The sequence below is a fragment of the Salmo trutta genome, chromosome 20, assembly GCF_901001165.1.
Source record: "Salmo trutta chromosome 20, fSalTru1.1, whole genome shotgun sequence".
NCBI classification, from domain to species: Eukaryota; Metazoa; Chordata; class Actinopteri; order Salmoniformes; family Salmonidae; genus Salmo; species Salmo trutta.
The window spans coordinates 24411613-24437671 of record NC_042976.1 but is presented as its reverse complement, the minus strand read 5'-3'; the positions used below and the strand labels follow the sequence as shown (position 1 = coordinate 24437671).

Sequence of the window (26059 nt, the reverse complement as noted above, 5' to 3'; positions counted from 1 at the left end):
CATTTAGTCACCATAGCACCATATTCCCCCAAATACATACTGACTGACTGACAGAGTGAGAGGTCCCCAGCTGCACTGGGAGAGAAGAGAAAGCCCATCCATAAACGAGAGATTAGCACATGGTGGGGCTTGGAGAGAGGCTGCTATAGTGGGGGACTGTTGGGGGTTTGGGGGGGGGGGTGTAGAGTGTGTTATGGTTTCTCTCTGGTCAAAGCTGTGATGAAAAGCTTCTGACTGATGTGGTGCAGTTGTCACGGCGACCCAGAGCAGGAAACTAAAGCTGCTCTCCGCTCTGCTCTTCTCTTTGGTGACTACCACCAGGCTGTGGGAATGGAGAAAAAGAGAGAGAAAGAAATAAAGAAAGAGAGAGGGGTTTTCCACCTCTCTCTCGATGATTTGTGTCTCAATCTAACAGCTGAAACCGACTCATTATTGGACACTAGTCAGATCAATGGAGCTTCAGGTTTCACCACTTTGACCTTCTGTGTCACAGACATCAATATCAGCAGTCAAACTCCATTTAGTTTCTAAACCCTTGAATACATGTATTTGAACTATAAAAATACATATGGTGCACAAAATAGTGTTCAGGAACAAGCGTTGATATCATTTATCACACAAAACAAGGAAACAACCAAATTTGTCAAAATGTGTCATCAAAATGTGTCATTTGACTGAAGCTATCCCTCAGTCCTTTGAAGTGCCCTGTGTAGACTGCTGATTGGTCAGTTTGTCAAGAGTGTCTGATGTGGTCGTTAGGTGGACCAGCCTCAGTGTCTCAGGTTCCCCCTGGTTTTACTGCTGCAGCCTGTTCTACCTACAGCACAGATCACAGAGCCCTGATCCTCCCCATGACCCCCCCACAGCTGTGACCTGGGGTCAGAGGTCAGGGGTAGTCATATTAATGTGTAGCCCAAACCGTTCGGACGCCTCAGACGTTTTCATGAGAAGACTGATTTTAGGGATGTCTCCTGGCCCGACCAACACCGCTGTAGCTCTGCCACCTTCCATCACAGATGTGGATGGCCGACATTGACTGGTGCGGTGGATTGAGACGATGCCCATGTAAAAAACAGATATCTCTAGCTTAAATAGGATTTTCATGAGACTTTTTTATTATTATGCTAAAATGATTTTTCCGCATGGACATCGACTCTAAGGGCTTTTAACAAAGGCCCCAGGACCAGTTGAAGCAAAATAGCCCCATAACATCAAAGATCCACCATTATATTTTACAGTAGGCTCATTTCTGCTGATGCATTCTCATTTTGACTCCAAACACACCACTGGTGTGCGTGGCGAAAGAGCTCTATTTTTATGTTATCCAATAAATGTAAACGCCTGGAGTTTGCTTAACTGCATTGGTACATGGATTGGAAGCGGTGCTTTGGTCAGACGATATGAATATAGAGCTCTTTGGCCACGCACACCATGTAAAATATGGTGGTGTATCTTGACATTAATTGGTCACAAAATCTACATGTTTAAATGGGCAACTCAGTCTCCGGACTTAAAACCCATTGAAAACCTGTGGTTTGATTTAAAGAGGGCAGTTAATAAGCGCAGACGAAGGATTGTCCAAATATCTAGAAGGATTCTGAATGGAGGAATGGTCTAAGATCCCTCCCAATGTGTTCTCCAACTCAGAAAACAAGGCTCAGTGCCGTTATCTTTGCAAGGTGAGGTATTGAAAGGTATTGAAAATAGGGCTGTCAATCATTTAGTATTAGTATAAAATAATATAATTTCTACATTTTTGGGAGCATACAATATAGCTCAGAATTTGAATTATACATTTTATACAGTCATTTTTCTCTCTCTCTCCCTCCCCCACTCTCTCTCGCTCCCCTTCCCCCCACTCTCTCTCGCTCTCCCTCCCCCTCTCTCTCTCCCCCACTCTCTCTCTATCTCCCTCCCCCCACTCTCTCCCTCTCTCCTCTCTCTCTCCCCTCCCCCCACTCTCTCTCCCTCCCTCCCCTCTCTCGCTCTCCCTCCCCCCACTTTATTGGCATGGGAAACATGTGTTAACATTGCCAAAGCAAGTGAGGTAGATAATATACAAAAGTGAAATAAACAATAAAAATGAACAGCAAACATTACATTCACAGACGTTCCAAAAGAATAAGACATTACGTATATATACAGTTTTGTAATGATGTACAAATGGTTGAATTTCAAAATGGAAAATAAATAAGCATAAATATGGGTTGTATTTACAGTGGTGTTTGTTCTTCACTGGTTGACCTTTTCTTGTGGCAACAGGTCACATATCTTGCTGCTGTGATGGCACATTGTGGTATCTCACCCAGTAGATATGGGAGTTTATCAAAATCGGGAAATATGTGTCTCTTATATGGTCATACATTGGGCAGGAGGTTAGGAAGTGCAGCTCAGTTTCCACCTCATTTTGTGGGCAGTGTGCACATAGCCTGTCTTCTCCTGAGAGACAGGTCTGCCTACGGTGGCCTTTCTCAATAGCAAAGCTATACTAACTGAGTCTGTACATAGTCAAAGCTTTCCTTAAGTTTGGGTCAGTCACAGTGGTCAGGTATTCTGCCACTGTGTACTCTCTGTTTAGGGCCAAATAGCATTCTAGTTTGCTCTGTTTTTTTGTTAATTCTTTCCAATGTGTCAAGTAATTATCTTTTTGTTTTCTTGTGATTTGGTTGGGTCTAATTATGTTGCTGTCCTGGGGCTCTGTGTGGTGTGTTTGTGAACAGAGCCCCAGGACCAGCTTGCTTAGGGGGCTCTTCTCCAGGTTCATCTCGCTGTAGGTGATGGCTTTCTTATGGAAGGTTTGGGAATCGCTTCCTTTTAGGTGGTTGTAGAATTTAACGGCTCTTTTCTGGATTTTGATAGTTAGCAGGTATCGGCCTAATTCTGCTCTGCATGCATTATTTGGTGTTCTACGTTGTACACGGAGGATATTTTTGAAGAATTCTGCAGGCAGATTGTCAATTTGGTGTTTGTCCCATTTTGTGAATTCTTGGTTGGTGAGCGGACACCAGACCTCACAACCATAAAGGGCAATGGGTTCTATAACTGATTCAAGTATTTTTAGCCAGATCCTAATTGGTATGTCAAAATTTATGTTCCTTTTGATGGCATAGAATGCCCTTCTTGCCTTGTCTCTCAGATCGTTCACAGTTTTGTGGAAGTTACCAGTGGCGCTGATGTTTAGGCCGATGTATGTATTGTTTTTTGTGTGCTCTAGGGCAACGGTGTCTAGATGGAATTTGTATTTGTGGTCCTGGCAACTGGACCTTTTTTGGAACACCATTATTTTGGTCTTACTGAGATTTACTGTCAGGGCCCAGGTCGGGCAGAATCTGTGCAGAATATCTAGGTGCTCTGTAGGCCCTCCTTGGTTGGGGACAGAAGCACCAGATCATCAGCAAATAGTAGACCTTTGACTTCAGATTCTAGTAGCGTGTGGCCGGGTGCTGCAGACTTTTCTAGTGCCCTTGCCAATTCGTTGATATATATGTTGAAGAGGGTGGGGCTTAAGCTGCATCCCTGTCTCACCCCACGGCCCTGTGGGAAGAAATGTGTGTGTTTTTTATGCCTATTTTAACCGCATACTTGTTGTTTGTGTACATGGATTTTATAATGTCGTATGTTTTTCCCCCAACACCACTTTCCATCAATTTGTATAGCAGACCCTCATGCCAAATTGAGTCGTAGGTTTTTTTGAAATCAACAAAGCATGAGAAGACTTTGCCTTTGTTTTGGTTTGTTTGTTTGTCAATTAGGGTGTGCAGGGTGAATACGTGGTCTGTCGTATGATAATTTGGTAAATAGCCAATTTGACATTTGCTCAGTACATTGTTTTCACTGAGGAAATGTACGAGTCTGCTGTTAATGATAATGCAGAGGATTTTACCAAGGTTGCTGTTGACGCATATCCACTCTATCTCTCCTCCCCCTCTCTCTCCCTACCCCCACTCTCTCTCTCTCTACCCCCACTCTCTCTCTCCCTCCCCCTTTCTTTCTCATTCTCATTCCCTCTCTCTCTCTCTCCCTCCCCCCACTCTCTCTCCTCCCCCCTCTCTCTCCCTACCCCCACTCTCTCTCTCCCTACCCTCACTCTCTCTCTCCCTCCCCCTTTCTTTCTCATTCTCATTCCCTCTCTCTCTCTCTCCCTCCCCCCACTCTCTCTCCTCCCCCCTCTCTCTCCCTACCCCCACTCTCTCTCTCTCCCTCCCCCTCTCTCTCATTCTCATTCTCTCTCTCTCTCTCTCCCTCCCCCCACTCTCTCTCCTCCCCCTCTCTCTCCCTACCCCCACTCTCTCTCTCTCCCTACCCCACTCTCTCTCTCTCCCTCCCTCCCCCTCTCTCTCTCATTCTCTCTCTCTCTCCCTCCCCCCACTCTATCTCTCCTCCCCCCTCTCTCTCCCTACCCCAACTTTCTCTCTCTCCCTACCCCCACTCTCTCTCTCTCCCTCCCCCTCTCTCTCTCCCTCCCCCTCTCTCTCTCATTCTCATTCCCTCTCTCTCTCCTCCCCACTCTCTCTCTCCCTCCCCCTCTCTCTCTCATTCTCATTCCCTCTCTCTCTCTCTCTCTCCCTACCCCCACTCTCTCTCTCTCTCTCTCCCTCCCCCTCTCTCTCTCATTCTCATTCCCCCTCTCTCTCTCTCCCTACCCCCACTCTCTCTCTCTCCCTCCCCCTCTCTCTCTCATTCTCATTCCCTCTCTCTCTCTCTCCCTCCCCCCACTCTTTCTCTCTTTCCCCACTCTCTCTTTCTCCCCCCACACTCTCTCTCTCTCCCTCCCCCCACTCTCTCTCTCCTCCCCCCTCTCTCTTTCTCCCTCCCTCCCCCACTCTCTCTCTCCCTCCCGCACTCTCACAATCTCAATCCCCCTCTATCTCTCTCCATCCCCCACTCTCTCTCTCTCTCTCTCTCCCTCCCTTCCCCCTCTCTCTCTCCTCCCCCACTCTCTCTCTCAACCCCCCTCACTCTCTCTCCCTCCCCCACTCTCTCCCTCTCTCCCTCCCCCACTCTCTCTCTTCAATAATGGAAACCCAGTAACTCTGTCATTCTGACCTCATAGGCATTTAAATGAAGAGGAAGAGTATAGAAACTGAGAAACTTTGTATGTGTGTGAAAGCGTGTGTACTTATACGTACAATATGTGAGTGTGTGTCGTGAATTTGTGTGTGTGAAGGCTAAATCACAGAGGTCATGTATATAATACTACTACAGGGCTGTAGACATGACAGTCTTGTCTAACCAATGTAATTCCACTGTAACGTGATCAGGAGAAGGATTATAAGGTTATTGCATATCTCCCTCTCTGAAACACCAGCTCTCCTCTCTCACTGCCCCGCTGCCAGGGACTCAGCTAGCTGCCAGTGTGTGTGTGTGTGTGTGTGTGTGTGTGTGTGTGTGTGTGTGTGTGTGTGTGTGTGTGTGTGTGTGTGTGTGTGTGCTAATTAGCCTGGCTTCATAACCAATGCACACGTGGGTGTAGGGTTAGGGCTTTGTCAAACATACCAACTGGTTTCCCCATTTCATTTCTCCCTCTCTTTATCTCTCTCCCTCTCTCTATCCCCCCTCTCTCTCCCCCCTCTCCCCCTTGTTGGTATCAGTAGTGCAAAGAGATAATTATACAAGCCCACTGTCATCATCAGAGCTGGAGAGGAGCGAGAGCCTGTGCAGTTGAGAGATGACATCTCATGCTGTGTGTGTGTCAAAGAGAGAGAAAGGGAGGAAGAAAGAGTGGAAAGGAGCGAGGGAGGGGTGAAGTTTGTCATAATGATGTCATGTATGGTAGGGGATGGTCCATGTAATATGCTATTCTCCAGTGTATGAGCTGCACATCATATAAACATTTTCATATGTTTTGGCAGCAGTGGTTAAAAGCACAACCATTCTCTGGAATAGGATAACTCTCTCTCTCACACACACACACACACACACACACACACACACACACACACACACACACACACACACACACACACACACACACACACACACACACACACACACATGGCAAGTCTCAGTTACTCTGCGCAGCCACCTGGATTTCATTTCTAACCCCTGCTTCCCTCTCTGACCACACTGGCATGCCTGTGTGTGTGTGTGTGTGTGTGTGTGTGTGTGTGTGTGTGTGTGTGTGTGTGTGTGTGTGTGTGTGTGTGTGTGTGTGTGTGTGTGTGTGTGTGTGTGTGTGTGTGTGCGTGTGTGCGTGCGTGCGTGTGTGTGTGTGTGTGCTATCTTATTCCAGTGTGTGTGCATCCCACAGGGAACTCATACCAAGACAGTATTAGTGGAAAGAGCAATCACTGAGTCAAATTTGATCTATTTTAATTTGCATCATATCGCTGTACATGAAGACAAAGTCATAATAGTATAAACCCTGGTTCCTACATCCCACAGTGATCTCCTTTCAGAGAGAGAGGGAGAAATGTGTTCCTAACCTTGCACCAGGGATCGCAGCTGAGTAGCTGCTCCTCTTAGGAGTGGAAGCTAAAGGTCTGTGGAATGAAGAGGAGAAAGAATCCCCTCTAATGCTGTAAAGAGACTTCCATATGTAGAAGACGTGTATGAAAAAAATACCTGGCTTCAGTAGAGGCCTTGAGAGAGAGAGATAGAAAGAGAAAGAAAGGGTTAAAAGGAGAGAAATTATGAATGCTGTTGGTTGCCAAATAAATCACTATTATTGTAATAGAAAACACAGACTCTCCTTTCATCATTAAACTGAAGTTCCTCTTACCCAGAGCCTCTGTGTGTAGGAAATACTTATCCATTCATATAGCCACTCACTCTGATGGAGAATAAGGGCATTTAAAGCCATACATTATAACACCTGTCACTTTAACCACAATAAAAACCATTGTTCAAGTGTTTCCCTATTCATCACAGCTTTGATTCAATGTTTAACCGCTGGGACAGGGAGACTAAACTACATGATGTATGAGTATCCTGGTGTGTTTAGAAAATGAATTACTTCATTCTCTTTCCTCCCTTTCCCATCTCTTTCATACCTCCCCCCTCCATCTCTCTCTCTTCTCAGTGGGAGGAGATCAGCGGAGTTGACGAGCACTACACTCCCATCAGGACCTTCCAGGTGTGTAACGTGATGGAGTACAGTCAGAACAACTGGCTGAGGACCAACTGGATCCCCCGCCAGTCGGCCCAGAAGATCTACGTGGAGCTAAAGTTCACCCTGAGAGACTGTAACTCCATCCCCCTGGTCCTGGGGACCTGCAAGGAGACCTTCAACCTGCTGTACATGGAGACAGACGAGGACCAGGGCAGTCACTTCAGAGAACACCAGTTCTCTAAGATCGACACCATCGCTGCAGACGAGAGCTTCACCCAGATGGACCTGGGGGACCGCATCCTGAAGCTCAACACGGAGGTCCGGGAGGTGGGGCCTGTTACCAAGAAGGGCTTCTACCTGGCGTTCCAGGACGTGGGGGCGTGTGTGGCCCTGGTGTCAGTCAGGGTCTACTTTAAGAAGTGCCCATTCATTGTGAGGAACCTGGCCTCCTTCCCTGACACGGTGCCAATGGACTCTCAGTCATTGGTGGAGGTGAAGGGCTCGTGTGTCAATCACTCCAAGGAGGAGGAGCCACCGCGTATGTACTGTAGTACAGAGGGGGAGTGGCTAGTGCCCATAGGGAAGTGTCTGTGTAACATTGGCTATGAGGACAGAGGGAGCTCCTGCCAAGGTAAGACAGAGTTTAATGTTCACTGAATGCATTTCCTTCTTTCTTTTTCTACTTTTTTCTCCCCCTCTCTCTCCCCTTTATTTTATCTCTCTTTCACCTCCCTCCAACTCCATTGCTGAAATATACAGTAACTTCAACATAGGCTCTGAGTGTGTACAGTACCTTGTAATATTTTGAAAGCGTGGTTTCAGCTGTGGTAAAGTCCTGATCTACTGCACATGTACACACACCTTATATCTGTCGGCCATCTCTGGCCTTCGCTCTACCACTAGAAACCAGATACGGGATGTGTGTATGAGGGTTGAGAGAGGAGTTCTGTGTTTGTATATGGTAGAGGGACCAGCTTGCAGTAGTTACTGTATATCAGTGAGCTCCTCCTCACTCACCTCATCAGAACAGAGGAAGGATCATAGTTCTCTGTGTGTGTGTCTACTATTGGAGGCCGTGGAGAGAGGGGGATATCAGAGAGAAGGGTGTGTGCTGCTGAGGACTGGGTCGTGAAAGGTTACTGGGCTGGTGTTTTGGGTGTTTTGACTTGGGTGCAGGGCTGGGAAATAGGCCTGGAGAAGATGACGTATCATATGGTGTTTAAAGATATTATAATATGGGGATATAGTGTGTGTTGGTTTCAGTGGGAGCCCAGATAAATGACTACAGCGCCGACACGTCAAGAGACCATCTACTCCTCTTCTCTCCTTTCAGATGGGAAAGTGCTGTGTTGAGCGCTATGTGAAGATATTGATCTACTCTCTGTGTATTCACTATTCTATGGATGAGTGAGTGGAAGGATGAATGAGACGTTTAGTTTAATGAAAGATCAAAGCCAATCTAATAGGTCAAGTTCTGGTGTCAAGGGTAACAGAGAGAAGCTCCTTCCCTTTAAAAGGAAGACAGACAAATGGTAGTGTGAGGCAATACCTCCTGCTGCGCTCTCGCTCTCTCTTTCTCTCTCTCACTCTCTCTCCTGTCAGTGTGAGTAGTGTGAATGTTTGGGTGTATTTGACAATCTCTTATTAGTTTCACTGACGACTAATGGAGTCTAATAAGGGCTTATGTTACGCCTGTCTGTGACAGCTGCTCTGTGACACACACACACACACACACACACACACACACACACACACACACACACACACACACACACACACACACACACACACACACACACACACACACACACACACACACACACACACAGCCCCCCATGAACAGCGACAGCGAGGGGCCATGTGCGCAGCTCGTCCACCAGGCCCCTAGTGTTAACAGACAGATGAGTGTTGGGGGGCCAGTGTAATGTGCAGCGGGTAGCAGAGTGGCTAACGCAGGGAAATGTTTAGGTATCCAGACCTACTTCTCCTAGCAGTGTGTGTTAGTATAACTCTGAGTCAGATGAAGAGAAACGCTTTACTGCTATAGTTCACTGAATATTTCATGGAGTGTTTTCTTTGAGAAGTGATGCAGCATCTTCCATTTCTCTTTGCTGTGTGTGTGTGTGTGTGTGTGTGTGTGTGTGTGTGTGTGTGTGTGTGTGTGTGTGTGTGTGTGTGTGTGTGTGTGTGTGTGTGTGTGTGTGTGTATAGGTTTCAGAGTGTATTTGAAGGATTTAGTAGCGAATGTGGGGTGTTGTATTAAACTGTCATAATTATCCAGTTCCATAGCTCTGTGTGTTTGTTCAGAAATGTGTGTGGAGCTGAGGGATGTTTTCATAGTGAGGCTTCAAAAGAACACAAACAGTCCAGCTACACAGGCTTTAGCCTGCTGCCGCCTATGTGGTGTGTTTCAGTGTATATGTGTTGTGTTTCAGTGTATATGTGGTATGTTTCGGTGTATATGTGGTATGTTTCGGTATATATGTGGTATGTTTCAGTGTATATGTGGTGTGTTTCAGTGTATATGTGGTATGTTTCGGTGTATATGTGGTATGTTTCGGTGTATATGTGGTGTGTTTCAGTGTATATGGGGTATGTTTCAGTGTATATGTGGTATGTTTCGGTGTATATGTGGTATGTTTCGGTGTATATGTGGTATGTTTCAGTGTATATGTGGTATGTTTCGGTGTATATGTGGTATGTTTCAGTGTATATGTGGTGTGTTTCGGTGTATATGTGGTATGTTTCAGTGTATATGTGGTGTGTTTCGGTGTATATGTGGTATGTTTCGGTGTATATGTGGTGTGTTTCGGTGTATATGTGGTATGTTTCGGTGTATATGTGTTGTGTTTCGGTGTATATCTGGTGTGTTTCAGTGTATATGTGGTATGTTTAGTGTATATGTGGTATGTTTCGGTGTATATGTGGTGTGTTTCGGTGTATATTTGGTATGTTTCAGTGTATATGTGGTATGTTTCGGTGTATATGTGGTATGTTTCAGTGTATATGTGGTGTGTTTCAGTGTATATGTGGTATGTTTCATTGTATATCTGTTGTGTATTGGTGTATATGTGATGTGTTTCAGAGTATATGTCTCAGTGTATACAACGTGTATACGCTGTGTATATGTGTATATGTGGAGTGTTTCGGTGTATATGTGGTGTGTTTCGGTGTATATGTGGTGTGTTTCAGTGTATATGTGTGTGTTTCTTTGTGTGTGCATACACGTGTGTGTGTGTGTGTGTGAGTGCATTCAAGCATTGTCTGCTAGCATTAAGAACAAAGCTCAATGTACTTAAAGTCCTTTGCCAGTAATGTAACGTTGTCTGAGTACTGAAGGTCACCTCCCTCAGGGGGGTCTCACTTAACTGGATCTCAACCTTGTAGTAGGCTCTATCTGCTTCAGCCATAGAGAGATGATGGGTAGACACCTTATCATGCTAGTAACAAACAGCAGTTCAGTGCAGTTTTGTGGACAGACATTGTCGACCAGTGGAGTGGAGTGACACTGTCCTCTGATGTTACAATGGACCAGAGTAGGTGATCTAGCACCTATTTACCATCAGTGTAAGTCCTCCAAACTTAATTTGACCTTAAAACAGCAAACACAGGCCGCTCAGAAGCCAGCCGGATGTGTGTGTCACAGTGTGTGTGTGTGTGTGTCAGCAGCTGTTCGCCAGTTCCTCTGAGAGAGACGAGGGTTTACATTCCTGTTGGATTTACCAAGAAACACAGTCCCCACACACACTAGTCCTTATTACTTATCAGACACACACACGCACTCACACACACACACATGCACGCACGCACGCACACACACGCACTGTTCCCAGTTCTGAGCAATATATTGGTGCTGATCTATCAGTTCATGTGATGTTAGCTGTTGTTTCTACCCTGTCTTAGTTTATGTGTACGTGTGTGTGAAAGAAAGAGCACTCTACATTTATCTTAGAAGTGGTTAAGATGACTGTAGAGAGACTGATTGGTCTCTTCGTCTAAACACTGATGTTCATTAGCCAGATCATCTCCAGATCATCTGTAACACAACAATGGGCCAGTACTGGCTCTCTATGTCAATATGGGCTCTGGTCATTATGGAGTTGCAACTGTGTAGCGATTTGATCTGGAGATATTTCGGCATGTTTTGGGTCTTCTTTTAGGCTGTGTGGGGGGTGTTGCCATGGAGGAAAACAGCAAGACTGCTCACTATTGCTCACACACTGTGTGTGTGTGTGTGTGTGTTCATGTGTGTTGAGCAGTTTGGGTCTCTCAGAATGCCAGCTCAAGCGAGTTCATGCCTAACACAGCGGACGCAAAGACAGAAAATACATACACACAGAGGTCACACACTGGCCTTAGTCATACACGTGGCCTTTAGTTTGAGTGAAACAGGCTCTGACATGTTTGTGTTGCATTGAAGGCAAGGTTGGGTATGTTACTTTCTAAATGTAATCCATTACAGTTACTAGTTACCTGTAATTAGTAACATAACGTTTGGATTACTCAAATTCAGTAACATAATCATACTTTCAGTTACTTTTAGATTACGTTCCCCTGAAAAGGTGCTGGTTAGCGGTTTTCGTCAATAATCTTGTTCTGAGGGCCTCCCAAGTGGTGCAGCGGTCTAAGGCACTGCATCGCAGTGCTAGAGGTGTCACTTCAGACCCGGGTTCGATCCCAGGCTGTCATAGCCGGCCGCAACCGGGTGACTGAGACGGCGCGCAATTGGCCCAGTATTGTCCGGGTAAGGGAAGGTTTGACCGCCCGGGATGTCCTTGTTCCATTGCGCTCTGCAGAGTAGTCACTAGCTGGCACAGCCATAAATTCAGACTTTAAACTTAACATAATCTTAGCACTAACCGTAACCACACTGCTAACCCTAATGCCTTAAGTTAAGCACATTTTTGTTTTCATAATTTTTACAATATAGCCAATTTTGACTTTGCAGCTGGCCCATCTAGTGGAAATCCCTCAGTTCTGCCTCAAGGACAACTCATCCCAATAAATGTCAACCTGCTTAAGAGCCATTAGAAGAAGACAAAAATGTATTTTACCAATTGAACAACATCCATTGCAGGATAAATCAATGTTAGAGTTTACCAGTGTTGGGGAGTAGTAAACTACATTTAGTTCAACTAGTAATTTAATTACATTTTGCAGTAGTAGCATGGTGGTAGTTGAACTAAATGTAATTATTGGTAGTGTTTTCAGTAGTTACTTACTTATTAACCATGTAGTGGTGTAGCTAACTGGAATTACACACTACTATTTTTTCTACTAAATAAAATAAGTATGCAAGAATGTTTTTTCTTTTTTGGCATCAGACCTGCCTAATTCTCACTTGAAAGACTTTTTGTGTCCCTAATTTGAACCTTTTTTATTTAATAGGCTAAATTACACATTCTGTTAACATCTGTCTCCAGCGTGATCTGTTCTTGCAATTTGTAGTCTATCACATTTCAGATTTAGATATGATAATTTTTTCAGGAAGTAGTTTGGATGTTGTGAACTAGTAACTTCAGTTAAGGAAGCTACAGTATAGGGTAGCTTTAATGTAGCTTAACTTCTTCCAATGTCAATTAATTGGTAGCTTCCCCAACACTGGTGTTTACATAGCTAGCCATAAATGAATGTTGGATTTTACTTCATGGTGTTGGATTCTGGGTGAAACGTTGAACATTGTTATACTCAGAAGTATAGGAACATTAGTTACATAAGACACATGAGGGGTTGTCACGATCGTCTAAAGGAGTGGACCAAAGCACAGCGTGGTAAGTGTTCATCGTAGTATTTATTTACCTCAGAACACTACAAACAAAAGGAATCAACAATGAATACGACCGTAACGTCTTGTAGGCTAAACAAGCAGTACAAAATGAAGATCTGACAACTACAGGTGGGGAAAGGCTGCCTAAGTATGATTCCTAATCAGAGACAATGATAGACAGCTGCCTCTGATTAGGAACCATACTCGGCTCAAAACAAAGAAATAGACACCATAGAATGCCCACCCCACACCCTGACCTAACCACATAGAGAAACAAACCGTCTCTCTCAGGTCAGGGCGTGACAGGGGTGCCATAATGAAGCTTGAGTGCAGGGAACACGATTGCATGTGTCACTACTGATAAGGGGAGAAACCGTTATTAGAACCTAACAATGGGTTGGTTTTGTAGGCTTCTTCTAACCCATTGCTTTCTACTACAGCTAATAATATGATTAGGCTATATGTTTACATTAAAAAAACAAAGTCTATCAGATTTCCAGTCCCAGTCTGAGGTCCTGAGCGCTCTGGAACAGGTTTTCATCAAGGATCTCTCTGTACTTTGCTCCATTCTTCTTTCTCTCGATCCTGACTAGTCTCCCAGTCCCTAAGGCTGAAAAACATTCCCACAGCATGATGCTGCCACCACCATGCTTCACCGTAGGGATGGTGCCAGGTTTCCTCCAGATGTGACGCTTGGCATTCAGGCCAAAGAGTTCATGTTGGTTACATCAGACTAGAGAATCTTGTTTCTCATGGTCTGAGAGTCCTTTAGGTGCCTTTTGGCAAACTCCAAGCGGGCTGTCATGCGCCATTTACTGAGGAGTGGCTTCCGTCTGGTCACTCTACTATAACGGCCTGATTGGTGGAGTGCTACAGAGATGGTTGTCCTTCTGGAAGGTTCTCCCATCTCCACAAAGGAACTCTGGATCTCTATCAGAGTGACCATCAGGTTCTTGGTCACCTTCCTGACCAAGGCCCTTCTCCCCCGATTGCTCAGTTTGGCCAGGCGGCCAGCTCTAGAAAGAGTCTTGGTGGTTCCAAACTTCTTCCATTTAGTAATGATGGAGGCCACTGTGTTCTTGGTGCAGACATTTTTTGGTACCCTTCCCCAGATCTGTGCCTCGATACACTCCTGTCTCGGACCGTTATGAACAATTCCTTTGACCTCATGGCTTGGTTTTTGCGTCCACTATGAACTGTGGGACCTTATATAGACAGGCATATGCCTTCCCAAATCATGTCCAATCAATTCAATTTACCACAGGTGGACTCCAATCAAGTTGTAGAAACTTGTGGCCCAGTTGGTAGAGCATGGTGTGTGCAACGCCAGTGTTGTGGGTTTGATTCCCATGGGGGGCCAGTACAAAAAAAAATGCATGAAATGTATGTATTCACTACTGTAAGTTGATCTGGATAAGAGCGCCTGCTAAATGACTAAAATGTAAAATGATCAATGGAAACAGGATGTACCTGAGCTCAATTTCGAGTTTCATAGCAAAGGGGTTGAATACTTCTAAATAAGGTATTTTGGTTTCCTGTTTAATACATTTGCAAACATTTCTAGAAACCTGTTTTCGCTTTGTCATTATTGGATATTGTGTGTGGATTGATAAGGAAAAAAAGTAATTTAATCAATTTCAGAATAAAGCTGTAATGTAACAAAATGTTGAAAAAGTCAAGGGGACTGAATACTTTTGGAATGCGCTGTAGATTATCCAAATAGTTTCTCCTGAGCATAACCCAAAAAGAAAGTACTTATTAGCCTACTCGCTTGTTTATGATTTTGTTGGCATGAAGGACTCATTGGGCTCATTGCTTCAAGTTAAAAAATAAATGTTGCTCTCGGAATGGCATGCTTTGAGAACTACCAAAAACTGTGCAAGTGCCATAATCTTCGTCTTTTGATGAGGAGAAATCATTGGACCAATACGCAGCGTGGTAAGTGTCCATACTTATACTTTTATTTTTTAAACGTGAACACTAAAGAAACCGACCGACAGTCCTGTAAGGCTACACAGCTATACATGGAACAACCACCCACAAACACAAGAGAAAATAAAGACATTTAAATATGGCCTCCAATTAGAAGCAACGACAACCAGCTGCTTCTAATTGGAGGTCGTTCCCAAAACTAACATATAAATAGACAAACTAGAAAACCCACATAGAAATAGAAAACATAGAACATAAACCAAAAACCCCGAAACACACAAAACAAACACACCCCTGCCACGTCCTGACCAACTACAATAACAAAATGACCCCATTTACTGGTCAGGACGTGACAGCAAGTGAGAAGTTTTTTTGCCAGTATAGAGCAGAATAGCACAGGGGAGTTTAGAAGGGAGGAACTTCCTCAAGATTCTATTTCGTAGGCTGGGATCCGCACTGCAAATGTTGCTTTCTACTGGTTGCAAAAACAATGATTTATAACCAGCTTAAATTTCTTGAATTCAATCATTATTGGGTTAAAATACACTTACATGTATACATTTGTGAACAGCCATCCACAACAACCACAACCCGTAAGGCGCAAATATCTAATTGAGAGAGCAGCAGTGTGATTCACATCAATGTGCTATGAAGATATTAATAATAAGTTATATCCGTATTACCCGTAGGCTACACCACTGCTGTCATCCTTACCTCCAAGTGTTTATTCAAGTTGGATAATCTTTGGATGCCGACAGCAGTCGCACCATTGGAACACATACTGTAGCTTGGACTGTAGCCTACAAAAGCCTACTCCTGCTCTTTTCCCTCGATCCATCAAAGGCACTTGGTGTGTCATCCTAGTGGTCTCTGATTTGTGGTCAGACTCGCTCAGGTGGAACAAACTCAAACTTGCACCTTTTTTCAATGCTGATTTGAATGTCATTGAGAAAACAAAAAGGTGTCAAAAAATGTTTTGTCACATCCTTTCTGAATTTAAAAGTAATATTAGAAGTAATCTGTAATCTGATTACAGTATTCTTTCTGGTATCGTAACGGATTCCACTTACAATTGTTTTGTAATCCGTTACTCCCCAAACCTGATTGGAAGTACACACTCAAACACAATGGGTTACTGATTGCCTCGAAGAAAACACACACATTAAAACACTCTGGCACAGACCCTACCAGAGCTAATGGTGCTTCTTCCAGCCTCAATGAGGAGCGCTGAGGTGGACTGAAGCGGTTTCTGAATTGGTCTAAACTTGTTGGAAATAGTTTGTAATGGACTCACAGTAAATGCTCTGTGGTGATCTTTGGTGGTCTGTAGTGGACTGGAGCAATCTGGAGTCGACCAAATAGGCTGTAGGGGTCAGAATGACGCAGGCCTGGCCCAATAGCTCATGGTCCCGGTTATAGAATCAAAGTCTAACATGCGTGCCTGAATCTTTTTGTGTGTGTGTGTGTGTGAGAGAGAGCAGAGGGAAAAACGCTTAGCGAGAGGGTGAGGAGTGGTGTAAAAAAAGTGGTGTTCAATTGACAAGTACGCGCACACACATATGCACACGCAAACACACACACACACACACGCAAACACACACACAGATACACCCCCCCCCCCCCACACACACACACACACACACACACACACACACACACACACACACACACACACACACACACACACACACACACACACACACACACACACGGACACAGTCCTACTCTACTCCCTAGATCACTATGATTCTTGGTCCTGGTGTTATATAAGTGACAGCATCTCTAGAAGAAGAACATGCACATGTTAGCGCTAGTGATAAAGTTGCTCCAGAACTTCAGCCCCGTTGTTCTTGCAGTAGAGTGTGTGTGTTGTGGTTCTTGCAGTAGAGTGTGTGTGTTGTGGTTCTTGCAGTAGAGTGTGTGTGTTGTGGTTCTTGCAGTAGAGTGTGTGTGTTGTGGTTCTTGCAGTAGAGTGTGTGTGTTGTGGTTCTTGCAGTAGAGTGTGTGTGTTGTGGTTCTTGCAGTAGAGTGTGTGTGTTGTGGTTCTTGCAGTAGAGTGTGTGTGTTGTGGTTCTTGCAGTAGAGTGTGTGTGTTGTGGTTCTTGCAGTAGAGTGTGTGTGTGTTGTGGTTCTTGCAGTAGAGTGTGTGTGTTGTGGTTCTTGCAGTAGAGTGTGTGTGTTGTGGTTCTTGCAGTAGAGTGTGTGTGTTGTGGTTCTTGCAGTAGAGTGTGTGTGTTGTGGTTCTTGCAGTAGAGTGTGTGTGTTGTGGTTCTTGCAGTAGAGTGTGTGTGTTGTGGTTCTTGCAGTAGAGTGTGTGTGTTGTGGTTCTTGCAGTAGAGTGTGTGTGTGTTGTGGTTCTTGCAGTAGAGTGTGTGTGTTGTGGTTCTTGCAGTAGAGTGTGTGTGTTGTGGTTCTTGCAGTAGAGTGTGTGTGTTGTGGTTCTTGCAGTAGAGTGTGTGTGTTGTGGTTCTTGTAGTAGAGTGTGTGTGTTGTGGTTCTTGCAGTAGAGTGTGTGTGTTGTGGTTCTTGCAGTAGAGTGTGTGTGTTGTGGTTCTTGCAGTAGAGTGTGTGTGTGTTGTGGTTCTGCAGTAGAGTGTGTGTGTTGTGGTTCTTGCAGTAGAGTGTGTGTGTTGTGGTTCTTGCAGTAGAGTGTGTGTGTTGTGGTTCTTGCAGTAGAGTGTGTGTGTTGTGGTTCTGCAGTAGAGTGTGTGTGTTGTGGTTCTTGCAGTAGAGTGTGTGTGTTGTGGTTCGTGCAGTAGAGTGTGTGTGTTGTGGTTCTTGCAGTAGAGTGTGTGTGTTGTGGTTCTTGCTAGCGTCTCTAACCTCCTCTGTCACGCTGGCTCAGCATTGGGTCCATCTCCTCCTAAGCCTCACTGGCCGGTGTGTGAGTGTAACCTCAGCTGGAGAGAGCATTGTGCATTCAGAGGCCATTCATAGTCTCCCAGGGTTTTTTAACAGCAACAAGGACTTTTCACTAACGCTTTTCTAGTGAGGAGTTGTGTGGACGTGTGTCTTTGGGATTTGTTAGCCTGTATGTGATTTCACCTGGACTGGTTAGGGCTTGACACCTTAGCTAGCAGCGAATGTTGCTCTCACCTATAATAACACACACATGCACACACGCACACACACACACACACATGCACACGCACACACACGTTCACTTTCCTACTGAGACCACTGTCATTTAGACTGTTATACAAGAGCCCTTTCCACATCAGATTGTGCATATCATTTACGAGTTGGCCCCACTTATTTCTGAACATCTTTGCTTGATGTCTTTTGTGGTGGGATATCTCATGAATTGATGGGATGTATTTAGGTGAGCAGACACCTGGGGTGTTTGATTTGTGAGTTGCCCTTCGTGCCTGCTCCCATATTCAATAATTATTATGTATCTCTTTGTGGCTAATTTGTATTACAGGTAGACCCCACTGAAGAGGGCTGTAAAGTCGAAACGTCTGTGTACGCTTTCCCCGATGCAGTAAAAAAATCCAAAGTGTTGAATAATGAAGTCAACTTCATGCAGCATCTTTTTGAGTGCGAACCAATTACACCTCTTTGTTAGCAAAGCCCTTTCCCAAGTCTACCAAAGCCATGGAATTATATTGTTCCTAAAGCGAGGTCATTTCCCACATGGAAGCTATCAGAGCCTGTGACTCACTCTGTGTGTGTGTGTGTCACTGGTTTCTCTATCAGTGACAGGGACACTCTCTGGTTATCCTGCACGTACGTACCCGACCCGGGGTTGTTTCCATCCTAAACCCCCAGCATGACTGTTTCCATGGACCTAGATGACTCCACCATGGGCCTGATCACACAGAGAATATACCTAGATTACTCCATCATGGGCCTGATCACACAGAGAATATACCTAGATGACTCCACCATGGGCCTGATCACACAGAGAATATACCTAGATGACTCCACCATGGGCCTGATCACACAGAGAATATACCTAGATGACTCCACCATGGGCCTGATCACACAGAGAATATACCTAGATGACTCCACCATGGGCCTGATCACACAGAGAATATACCTAGATTACTCCACCATGGGCCTGATCACACAGAGAATATACCGAGATGACTCCACCATGGGCCTGATCACACAGAGAATATACCTAAGTGACTCCACCATGGGCCTGATCACACAGAGAATATACCTAGATGACTCCACCATGGGCCTGATCACACAGTGAATATACCTAGATGACTCCACCATGGGCCTGATCACACAGAGAATATACCTAAGTGACTCCACCATGGGCCTGATCACACAGAGAATATACCTAGATGACTCCACCATGGGCCTGATCACACAGTGAATATACCTAGATGACTCCACCATGGTCCTGGATCAGAGCAGCAGAGCTCAGGGTTCCACAAGGTCAGTCTTCTATCACATACTGTGAACCTAGTACCAGTAGTGTGTTAACAGCTTTAGGTATACTCTGAGACCGTATTACCAAAACCTACCATTTCTGACATCCAAGGGGAACTGTCCATGGCATAAGTAAAGGAGATTGATTGATAGTGATCTGTGTCCGATCGATAACTCTCCTCCAGCTACCACATTTGTGTTGAGACAGAGTTCAGATAAATCCCTCACAGTGACTGTAGACTATATCTGAATGTATTCTGCTGTGTGTGTGTGTGTGTGTGTGTGTGTGTGTGTGTGTGTGTGTGTGTGTGTGTGTGTGTGTGTGTGTGTGTGAGAGAGAGTGTTTTTGAGGGGAATGCAGATGGCAAGACGCCCCAAACACAGAAAATAAACAGCAACAGGCACAAACCCCTCCAGAGATATTTGACTTTTTGAGAATCCTCTCAACCCCATTCTACCGAAGCAAACTAATTAAAGTGTTTGCAGCCCACAGCAATAACACTGTCTCCAGTCTGCAGTGGCTGGGGGGCTCCAGAGGGAGAGAGAAGCCGTCTACGGTACATAACACAGAGTTCAGATCCCAAACATAGAGGTTTTATTAAAGACTCCATTCAGCCAGTCTAAACCAGGAATAAACCACTGTGAGGAGAAAACAGAACAATAGTCTCCAGGCAACACCAGTGTGTGTGTGAGGGCCCCTGGCCCCCTGCCCCAGTGTTGTCTGTCTCTAGATCCTGGGCCAGGCCCCATACACAAGAGGAGGGCTTATTCAATATTTGATCAGGTTATCTTCTAGAAAAGGCTGACAGGGCTTGGGGCTAGACAGTAGGCCATGCAGTACCTCTCCACAGCAGGCTCTGGTTGTCTGGTTCCTATGGTGCTGTTGACTTTAAAGCTGCTAACTACAGGCCAGGAATGCATCCCTGGCCCAGGAGAGGTTTTGTGGGGGAGAAGGAGAAGGGAGAGGGTAGGAAGAGAGGGGTGGAGGGGGGAGACCCCCAGTGCTGGGTGGGGTGCAGGTTAGAGGTGGGGGTGACAGAGATGGATGTAGGGGGGTATTTGGGGAGACCCCCAGTGCTGGGTGGGGTGCAGGTTAGAGGTGGGGGTGACAGAGATGGATGAGAGCAGGACACAACCTCACACTCACCCAGAACAGCGGGAGACAGGCTCTTTCTGACAGACACAGGGGGAGGTGGGGTAAGTAAGAGGTAGACAGGTAAGAGGTAGACAGGGGAGGGTAAGAGGTAGACAGGTAAGAGGGAGACAGGTAAGAGGGAGACAGGGGAGGGTAAGAGGTAGACAGGTAAGAGGTAGACAGGGGAGGGTAAGAGGTAGACAGGTAAGAGGGAGACAGGTAAGAGGGAGACAGGGAGGGTAAGAGGGAGACAAGTAAGAGGGAGAGAGGGGAGGGTAAGAGGTAGACAGGTAAGTGGGAGACAGGGGAGGGTAAGAGGTAGACAGGTAAGAGGGAGACAGGGGAGGGTAAGAGGTAGACAGGTAAGAGGTAGACAGGTAAGAGGGAGACAGGTAAGAGGGAGACAGGGGAGGGTAAGAGGGAGACAGGTAAGAGGGAGACAGGGGAGGGTAAGAGGGAGACAAGTAAGAGGGAGAGAGGGGAGGGTAAGAGGTAGACAGGTAAGTGGGAGACAGGGGAGGGTAAGAGGTAGACAGGTAAGAGGGAGACAGGGGAGGGTAAGAGGTAGACAGGTAAGAGGTAGACAGGTAAAAGGTAGACAACTAAGAGGTAGACAGGTAAGAGGGAGACAGGGGAGGGTAAGAGGTAGACAGGTAAGAGGTAGACAGGTAAGAGGGAGACAGGGGAGGGTAAGAGGTAGACAGGTAAGAGGGAGACAGGTAAGAGGGAGACAGGGGAGGGTAAGAGGTAGACAGGTAAGAGGGAGACAGGTAAGAGGGAGACAGGTAAGAGGGAGACAGGTAAACGGTAGACAAGTAAGAGGTAGACAGGTAAGAGTGAGACAGGTAAGATGTAGACAGGTAAGAGGGAGACAGGTAAGAGGTAGACAGGGGAGGGTAAGAGGGAGACAGGTAAGAGGTAGACAGGGGAGGGTAAGAGGTAGACAGGTAAGAGGGAGACAGGTAAGAGGGAGACAGGGGAGGGTAAGAGGTAGACAGGTAAGAGGGAGACAGGTAAACGGTAGACAAGTAAGAGGTAGACAGGTAAGAGGGAGACAGGTAAGATGTAGACAGGTAAGAGGGAGACAGGTAAGAGGGAGACAGGGGAGGGTAAGAGGGAGACAGGTAAGAGGGAGACAGGGGAGGGTAAGAGGTAGACAGGTAAGAGGTAGACAGGTAAGAGGGAGACAGGTAAGAGGGAGACAGGGTATGGTAAGAGGTAGACAGGGGAGGGTAAGAGGTAGACAGGTAAGAGGGAGACAGGTAAGAGGGAGACAGGGGAGGGTAAGAGGGAGACAGGTAAGAGGGAGAGAGGGGAGGGTAAGAGGTAGACAGGTAAGTGGGAGACAGGGGAGGGTAAGAGGTAGACAGGTAAGAGGGAGACAGGGGAGGGTAAGAGGTAGACAGGTAAGAGGTACACAGGTAAAAGGTAGACAACTAAGAGGTAGACAGGTAAGAGGGAGAGAGGGGAGGGTAAGAGGTAGACAGGTAAGTGGGAGACAGGTAAGAGGGAGACAGGTAAGAGGGAGACAGGTATGAGGGAGACAGATAAGAGGGAAACAAGTAAGCGGGAGACAGGTAAGAGGGAGACAGGGGAGGGTAAGAGGGAGACAGGTAAGAGGGAGACATGTAAGAGGGAGACAGGGGAGGGTAAGAGGGAGACAGGTAAGAGGGAGACAGGTTAGAGGGAGACAGGTAAGAGGGAGACAGGGGAGGGTAAGAGGTAGATAGGTAAGAGGGAGACAGGTAAGAGGGAGACAGGTTAGAGGTAGACAGTTAAGAGGGAGACAGGTATGCATCCCTGGCCAGGGAGAGTGATCCGCAATAATTAATTGATGACAAATACTTTACTCAGTAAGGTAGGTCACTCCCATAAAATTCTATGGTCACTTCCACTAAGGCCTACTTTGAATTGTGGATGTACCAGGTTTATATGCGCTGTGTGCAATAGCCTGGGGACGAGGTTATGTGATTTCTGACAGAACTGTTATTAATTAGTAGTCCGGCTATGAGGCCTGTGTATCTTTTTCTGTCTGTACAGCTATGAGGTCTGTGTATCTTTTTCTGTCTGTACAGCTATGAGGCCTGTGTATCTTGTTCTGCCTGTACAGCTATGAGGCCTGTGTATCTTGTTCTGCCTGACAGCTATGAGGCCTGTGTATCTTGCTGTGCATGTACAGCTATGAGGCCTGTGTGGCTGCTGTGTGTTGCCTGTGTATTGCTTTCACATGTTTCTGGAACGGGATGTGGATGCCTGTGGTTATGGAGAAATGTTGAAGTAAGCAAGGAGCAGGAAATGATGCAGAGCGATGTCAGGTTTTGGTTGACGATTCAACAATCATCAATCAGCATGTACAGCAGGGTTACAGATGGAGAGCTGAGAGCAGAAGTAACATTCTACAGTACTGTATCCCTCAGCTGACACCGTCAACTTCCACTTCCAACTCACTGCAGCTTGAGATGTGTGTGTGTGTGTGTCCTTGACCTCGCTGTGTGAAGTGTGCTGTGTATATTGTTGTCTCCTATGTCTTAATCAGGTTTGTAGGTAACACTCCACTGGGATCTGTGTGTGAACAGAGGCAGTGAGTTTGAGCCATGGGAGAGAGGGAGAAAGTGAGAGAGGCATGATGGTCGATCCATGGTGAGAGGTCACGTCTCTCTCAACATGACAGTGTGGTGGTTGTCCACCAATCAGCAGAAAATGTCACCGTCACGCTGCATCGTGGAGGAATGGACAGATCGCAGAATAAACTAGATCTTTCCATCTGTCTCCATCAGCCAGGAAACTATCTGACCCAAGGATGCAGTTTGTTCCTCAGTCCAGTCATCACTTTAGGGAGAGCTGTGTGTATGTGTGTGTGTGTGTGTGTGTGTGTGTGTGTCCTCAGCTGATTAAAGCCGGTCAGGCCTCAGTGATCAGGCATTTAGCCATCTCTCCAGTCTGAATGCCAAACACAACAGAGTATGCCCAGACCAGCCATGTGTGGAGACCGGCCAAGCTGATAGACAGAGGAGAAACCTGGGGAAGAGGGGATGGAGGGAAACCATCAGGCTGTGTTCACTAAGAATAAATAAAAGACAAAGCTTTGTAATGGAAAACAGAACTAAGTGTTCTGGATAAGTTCAGTTATAATCACCTCATGAACATAATCCTGGACTAGAGGTCATGAACATAACCCTGGACTAGAGGTCATGAACATAACCCTGGACTAGAGGTCATGAACATAACCCTGGACTAGAGGTCATGAACATAACCCTGGACTAGAGGTCATGAACATAACCCTGGACTAGAGGTCATGAACATAACCCTGGACTAGAGGTAATGAACATAACCCTGGACTAGAGGTCATGAACATAACCCTGGACTAGAGGTAGTGAACATAACCCTGGACTAGAGGTAGTGAACATAACCCTGGACTAGAGGTAATGAACATAACCCTGGACTAGAGGTCATGAACATAACCCTGGACTAGAGGTAGTGAACATAACCCTGGACTAGAGGTAATGAACATAACCCTGGACTAGAGGTAGTGAACATAACCCTGGACTAGAGGTAGTGAACATAACCCTGGACTAGAGGTAGTGAACATAACCCTGGACTAGAGATAGTGAACATAACCCTGGACTAGAGGTAATGAACATAACCCTGGACTAGAGGTAATGAACATAACCCTGGACTAGAGGTAATGAACATAACCCTGGACTAGAGGTAATGAACATAACCCTGGACTAGAGGTAATGAACATAACCCTGGACTAGAGGGTAGTGAACCTAACCCTGGACTAGAGGTAGTGAACATAACCCTGGACTAGAGGTAATGAACATAACCCTGGACTAGAGGTAATGAACATAACCCTGGACTAGATGTAATGAACATAACCCTGGACTAGAGGTATTGAACATAACCCTGGACTAGAGGTATTGAACATAACCCTGGACTAGAGGTCATGAACATAACCCTGGACTAGAGGTCATGAACATAACCCTGGACTAGAGGTAATGAACATAACCCTGGACTAGAGGTAATGAACATAAACCTGGACTAGAGGTAGTGAACATAACCCTGGACTAGAGGTAATGAACATAACCCTGGACTAGAGGTAATGAACATAACCCTGGACTAGAGGTAGTGAACATAACCCTGGACTAGAGGTAATGAACATAACCCTGGACTAGAGGTAATGAACATAACCCTGGACTAGAGGTAATGAACATAACCCTGGACTAGAGGTAATGAACATAACCCTGGACTAGAGGTAGTGAACATAACCCTGGACTAGAGGTAATGAACATAACCCTGGACTAGAGGTAATGAACATAACTCTGGACTAGAGGTAGTGAACATAACCCTGGACTAGAGGTAATAAACATAACCCTGGACTAGAGGTAATGAACATAACCCTGGACTAGAGGTAATGAACATAACCCTGGACTAGAGGTAATGAACATAACCCTGGACTAGAGGTATTGAACATAACCCTGGACTAGAGGTAGTGAACATAACCCTGGACTAGAGGTAGTGAACATAACCCTGGACTAGAGGTAATGAACATAACCCTGGACTAGAGGTATTGAACATAACCCTGGACTAGAGGTCTTCTAAGCAGAGATTTAGTGTTGATTTTAGATCTACTTCTTGGTGGTGCTTCTGCAGAATGAAGCTTTTTCACAGACCACATGGTATCCCACCTTATTCAGTCATCCTCTTCATTCCCTTCATCTCTCCCTCCTTCCTTCCCTCCTTCCATCTCTGCATCTCTCCTGGACCTAGAGGACAAAGCTGTGACATAGCTCTTCACAGCAGCTCTGTCTTTGTGACTATCCACCCCACAACTGACCCTGAAATCTATCCTCTCTCTATACTCTCTCTATACTCTCTCTATACTCTCTCTATCCTCTCTCTATCCTCTCTCTATCCTCTCTCTATCCTCTCTCTATACTCTCTCTACCCTCTCTCTATCCTCTCTCTATACTCTCTCTATACTCTCTCTATCCTCTCTCTATACTCTCTCTACCCTCTCTATACTCTCTCTATCCTCTCTCTATACTCTCTATACTCTCTCTATCCTCTCTCTATCCTCTCTCTATCCTCTCTCTATACTCTCTCTACCCTCTCTATACTCTCTCTATCCTCTCTCTATACTCTCTCTATCCTCTCTCTATACTCTCTCTACCTCTCTCTATCCTCTCTCTATACTCTCTCTACCTCTCTCTATATTCTCTCTATCCTCTCTCTACCTCTCTCTATCCTCTCTCTATCCTCTCTCTACCTCTCTCTACCTCTCTCTATACTCTCTCTACCTCTCTCTATACTCTCTCTATACTCTCTCTATCCTCTCTCTATCCTCTCTCTATCCTCTCTCTACCTCTCTCTATACTCTCTCTATACTCTCTATACTCTCTCTATCCTCTCTCTACCTCTCTCTATCCTCTCTCTATACTCTCTCTATCCTCTCTCTATCCTCTCTCTACCTCTCTGTATACTCTCTCTATCCTCTCTCTACCTCTCTCTATACTCTCTCTATCCTCTCTCTATACTCTCTCTATCCTCTCTCTATCCTCTCTCTATCCTCTCTCTATCCTCTCTCTACCTCTCTCTATACTCTCTCTATACTCTCTATACTCTCTCTATCCTCTCTCTACCTCTCTCTACCTCTCTCTATACTCTCTCTACCTCTCTCTATACTCTCTCTATACTCTCTCTATCCTCTCTCTATCCTCTCTCTATCCTCTCTCTACCTCTCTCTATACTCTCTCTATACTCTCTATCCTCTCTCTATCCTCTCTCT

The 26059-nt window shown here is 45.6% G+C and overlaps 1 protein-coding gene across 2 annotated transcripts in view; it reads left to right on the top strand.

The window, feature by feature from the left end:
• The window catches only part of LOC115155740 (ephrin type-A receptor 3), a 160023-nt gene that overhangs the window by 36069 nt on the left and 97895 nt on the right, over positions 1-26059 (top strand). For both annotated transcript variants that reach the window (XM_029702651.1, XM_029702654.1), the window contains exon 3: positions 7022-7682. In XM_029702651.1, coding sequence (XP_029558511.1) covers positions 7022-7682 — 661 coding nt within the window. The remainder of the gene's footprint in view (positions 1-7021; positions 7683-26059) is intronic.